Below are 5,211 nucleotides of genomic sequence, written 5' to 3' on the forward strand. Positions count from 1 at the left end.
GTTTATCAAGTCATTCTCTTCACAGATGCAAAAAGCATTATGACATATAAATGATCAAGATTCCCCCTGGATTGCTTCACAAGGTTGTCCAAGGACCCTTTCCCTAACCCCCCCAGCTAAATGTGGTGTCTTCGTTAATGAAGATGATAGCACCAACCTAACAGGATTTGAACTTTTCAGTTATTTTTTCAGTATAAGTGGCCGGAAAGGAAAGCTATTACCTGTGTCTGGGTAGAACAAAGTTTGAGAGACAGTACTGCATTGGAAATATCCACATCCTTAGGGAAGGATGGAGTCCCTGAGTGGTGCAAATGGTTAACACATTTGGCTGCTAACCAAAAAGTGGGAGATTTGAGTCCATCTAGGGGCATGTTGGAAAAAGGCCTAGCAAACTATTTCCAAAAAATCAGCCATTGAAAACCCTATGGAAAGCAGTTTTACTCTGACACACATAGGGTTGCCGTCAGTTGGAAGTGACTTGACGGTAACTGGTTTTTGTTTTTTTTTAGGGAAGTATAAGCTAAATCTTATGTGGAGCTATTTATTCTTCTGAAGCTTAGAATACTTTTAAGATCACTGGAGGTAGTTTTTGCCTTGTGTGCCAAATATCTCTGTGAGGTTTAAGTAGTAATATGTGCTACCACTGAAGATTTTTTTGTACAGAATTTAAAGGTGTGTGTTAAAGACACGGCTCAGGGAAGGAGTTATATACATTTTTCAAGTTGGATTTACCCCAAAGCCAAATATTTTGATGCTGTTAATATGTGTGCTATTCATCAGAAGAGATATTACCTCTTGAATTGCTTCCCAGTGTGCACTTGGGTAACAATTAAACACTTGATAAATGAAGTGGTCGGCTACATATTTTGTATTAACTATTCCCATGATCCACATTATCTGCAGAGCACTTTGTGGGAGAATAAATTGGTGGATATTTTAGATTAGGTGGTTAAGAACATTTAAGCTGGGATTTGAATGACAAGAAGCTGTCAGCCATTTGGAGATGCAGGAAAAAAGAATAGCAAGTGCAAACACCTCAAAGGTGGAATGATCTTGGACTGTTGGAGGAAAAAAAAAAAGAAGGTCAGTGAGGCTGGAGTGGAGGGTTCTGGGGTGAGTGGTAATCTATGAGGTTAGGGGGTGCAGATCATATAGCACTTTGTAAATTAGAGTGAGGAAATAGGTTTAGTGCTTAGTAGGAAGGGAAGCCATTGATGTCTTTTTAAAGGGGAAAACACTGGTTTCTAGTGAAACCTGGATTAGAGGAGGGCAGAAGAAGATGGAGGTGGTGGGTAGGGAATAGGAAATAAGTGGACTGGGGCAACTCTCCAGCACTGGGGTGTCAGTAATGGAGCAGTTGAGGAAAAGAAGGTGTGGTGAAAGAAGCCATGGAATAGGCCTCTACGTCTAAGGGGGAAGGATCTGCCTCTTCTACAAGAATTTCATTTGCATTCAGGTTTGAAGGACAACAACCTTTTAAAAAACTGTGTCTTCGCAAGTCCCTGAGGACCTAGTTCACCATTGACTTTTGATCTCTGAAGATATTTTTATAATCAGGGAGCTGCATTTTTTTCACCCCCTTTTCCTTTCTTTCTGGACAGGCTTCTGGGTATGTGGGTGGAGGATGGGGTGGGTGGATGCTGGGGAATGGGAGGTTTCTGAGGATGGTTCAATTTGCCTTAAGGAAAGATAGTGCTCAGGCCACATGGAAAGTCTCAAGGCTCAAAAGGCAGGAGCAAGGAGGGTTAACATTGACTGTGCTAAGGGCCAGGAGTTTTACATACCCAATCTTTCATTTCATCTTCCTGATAACCCTGTGATGTACATCATTTAAAACCGTTTTTCAAAAGAAAAAGCTAAGTCTCAGAAAGGGTCTTTATTTTGTCCAAAGTCACACAGCTTGTAAGTGGTGGAGGCAGTACTGCACTCCCCACATCGCGCTGGTCGGGGTTGGTTTGTTTCCCCTGCCTCCTCTTCATCTTTAACACACCCATCTTGGAGATAGCCGCGATTTCTCTTTCTTTCGTGTAGTATGTTTGCCTCCTCTACCCCCGAGTGTCTGTCTGCCTAGTTAGGTGCTCAGCATACATCCCTGCCTGGAGGCAGGACCTTCTTCTTGCTGCCATACATCCGGCGAGGGTGAGGGGAAAGGCAGGGCTGGCGAGGTAGATTGCGCTGCTGCCGCCGCTGCTAGGTGATGGAGAGGGACTTTTCTTCCTGCTCCTTTCTCCGAAGGCATTTTCCATTTACTAACCCCCCTCCCGATCATCTTCCTTCACCCTTTGCCCCCCTGCTTCAGCTGGGGGGCCCCTTGCCACGGGGCTGACCGCATTTAGGGGCGCGGGGTCCGTGTTCTCTGAGCTTTAGCCAAGCTGTGCGCAGAGCTTCTTTCCCCGGCGCCTGGAGCCCGGCGGGCATTGACGTCAAGCCGCCGCGGAGCGCTGCCTACAAACAGTTGACCCGGACCCTCCTCCATACCCTTTTCGTAGCTCGCCCCCTCCTTTCTCCCTGCACCCGGGTTCTGGCTTGCTATAAAATGCGGGAGCGCAGAGTGCCCCAGCAGCGCCGAGTTTCAGCACCATGGAGAGCTCCCGCCTGCGGCTGCTGCAACTCCTGGCCGCCGCCCTGTTGCTGCTACCTCTGCTGGGCGCCGGTGCCCAGGAGGACACCGAGCTTCAGCCCAGAGCCCTGGACATCTACTCCGCTGTGGAGGACCCCTCCCATGAGAAGGAGCTGGTCGGTATCCCCTTCGCCCCGGAGCCCCTTGGGCTGCCTCTCAGTCCCTTCCTTTTGCATGCCCTCCTATCCCCTAGCCCCAACTCCCATTCCCAGAGACAGAACGCGGGGAGCTGAGCGCAAAGCCCAGGTACCCGCTGCTATCCGAATATTGTCTCCAGATTATGGGCTCCACTGTAGTCTGTAGTCTGTCGAGCTTATGGGCTGCACGGGCAGTCTGTAGAAGGAATCCCGTTTTGCCTTTCGGATCAACACGAGCCTCAGCTCAGCGACTCCAGGACGACCGCTCTCTTCCTCTAACTTTCCACCCTCCTCTCCCCTGAGCTGTCGCGGAGTCCCACTCTCAGAATATGTGTGGGTCCAGGGCACCTTATAACTAGGGCAGGAAGTGAGCACCTGGGCTGGGCTCGCAGCCAAGGCGGCAACTTCGAGCTCCGGGGCGGTGTATTGCAGATCGAAGCGCTGCAGGAAGTCCTGAAGAAGCTCAAGAGTAAACGCATTCCCATCTATGAGAAGAAGTACGGTCAAGTCCCCATGGTAAGGCTTTGGGGTAACTCCCTACTCTGTTTTTCCAAGAGAAAACACACCACCTTGAATCTTACACACGACCTTCTCCCTAGGATGGCAATAGGTTTGCAGAATTCTGTGGGCACCCCTTCGCTTACACTGCCAGCCCTCCTCCCTCGGTCTCCAAGGGCAAAGGGTAGACCTGACATTTCAGAGGACTGAACAACTATGGCAGGAACCAGCTCTTGAGTCTGTGTGAGAAAGAGTATTTCCTGAGGATGAGTTTTTGGGTTCACCTCAGGAAGAAGTGTCAGAGTTGGGGGTGAATCCACTCAGTTCTTGCTCCCCCAATTTCTCCCTGCCTTCTGGAGCACTGCCAGTGTTTTGATCCGAGTTCTTGGATCAAAATTCCTGATTCAGGGCTGGTCACCTTCCTTGGATAAAACAATTCACACCAACACACACACACTTTAATCTTTCTTCTCTCCACAGGAGGAGGGGAGCTGGGATCAGGAATTGTGGGAAAGTGTTGCTCATTTCTTCGATAAAAGTTTTGGTTTGTTTTTTCTTTGGAAGGGCAAGAGCTGGGAAATGTGATATATATATATATGTAATTTTCTTTCTCAAAAAGATGGGAGGAAAGGAGGAGGGTCCCAATACTTAAAAAAAAAAAAGTTTTATTTATTTGTTTAATGTAATCTAGCTGAAATGATGAGGGCGAGGCCCCCTTCGTGGTGGTGATGGGAGATATCCATCCCTCCCAAGAGGCAGAAATCACGTTGACGGGGAGACTGCCCCTTGGAAGTCTAGGGTTGCTCACGCCAGATGACCACACGTGTGTTGTTTGCAGTGTGACGCCGGCGAGCAGTGCGCTGTGCGGAAAGGAGCGAGAATCGGGAAGCTGTGCGACTGTCCCCGAGGGACCTCCTGCAATTCGTTCCTCCTGAAGTGCTTATGAAGGGGCTGCCACCCTCCTCTATTCATCCCCCTCCCTTTATTTCCCCCGGAGGACCACATCTTTACCCCTGGAGTTTGGCAACAAAGCTTGCACTTTCCCTCTGAGGGAGAAGGGGCTCTTTTCCTGCTGTTCCCAAATAAAAGAACACATTAGAAGTTACTGTGTGAAGGGTAATGTCTTGTATGATGTTGATACTTGTGCAAAGTATTCTTTTCTCATTTTATTTGTCCAGCAAGCTCTTGTGTATCTTTGTTTAAAGAAGGGGAATTTTGCTTTGAAAACTGTATTTTTGTATGTGGCACTGCAGGAGGAAAATTAGATGTAGCTAATCTTGGTAGATGATGTCATCACCTGGAAAATTCGTCGCCTGAAGAAACACAAATTGAAGCATGTACAAATTATACATAATAAAGTGTTTTTAATAATTGTGCATCCTGCATCGTTGTTTCTGTGTAAGAAATTCAAGCAGGAATGATGAGACTAATCAGGCTGTTGTTTTCAAAGAGAAATATTTTTTAAAATAGCAATCTATTGGGAGACTGATACCTCAGCCCCCAAGAAGTTTTGCTCATTAATTAGGAGTTTCTCACACAGGCTCTGGTATACTCTATTGTTCTTTGAGAAGCTCTGGTGGCACAGTGGTTAAGAGCTCAGCTGCTAACCAAAGATAGGCAGTTGGAATCCCCCAGCAGTTCCTTGGAAACCCTATGGGGCAGTTCTACTTTGTCCTGTAGGGTGGCTATGAGTCGAATCAACTTTGAGACAGTGGGTTTGGTTTTGGTTTTATTGTTCTTTGGTTGCAGTGGAGAGGGCTGCAAGTGTGCATGGTGAGATAGGGATGGTTGGTGCTGAGCCGATGTGATTTTGAAAACTAAGACCCTTAATTTTAACAGTGAGACCAATAAAGGATCAATTGTCTCAGATTTTAGCCAAATAAAAAGCAATTTGAAAAATCAGAACTTTTGTTTTGGCAACTCATCTTACCCATTCTACATCAATAAAACACAGAC

The 5,211-nt window shown here is 47.0% G+C and overlaps 1 protein-coding gene across 1 annotated transcript; it reads left to right on the forward strand.

The window, feature by feature from the left end:
- The first annotated feature begins 2,580 nt into the window (after positions 1-2,580).
- Positions 2,581-4,248, forward strand: CARTPT (CART prepropeptide). Its single transcript, XM_003408092.3, has 3 exons — positions 2,581-2,736; positions 3,190-3,273; positions 4,094-4,248. The coding sequence occupies exons 1-3, from the start codon at positions 2,581-2,583 to the stop codon at positions 4,199-4,201; spliced, it is 348 nt and encodes a 115-aa protein (XP_003408140.1). The 3' UTR covers positions 4,202-4,248.
- Positions 4,249-5,211: the final 963 nt, after the last annotated feature.

The sequence above is a fragment of the Loxodonta africana genome, chromosome 2, assembly GCF_030014295.1.
Source record: "Loxodonta africana isolate mLoxAfr1 chromosome 2, mLoxAfr1.hap2, whole genome shotgun sequence".
Lineage (NCBI taxonomy): Eukaryota > Metazoa > Chordata > Mammalia > Proboscidea > Elephantidae > Loxodonta > Loxodonta africana.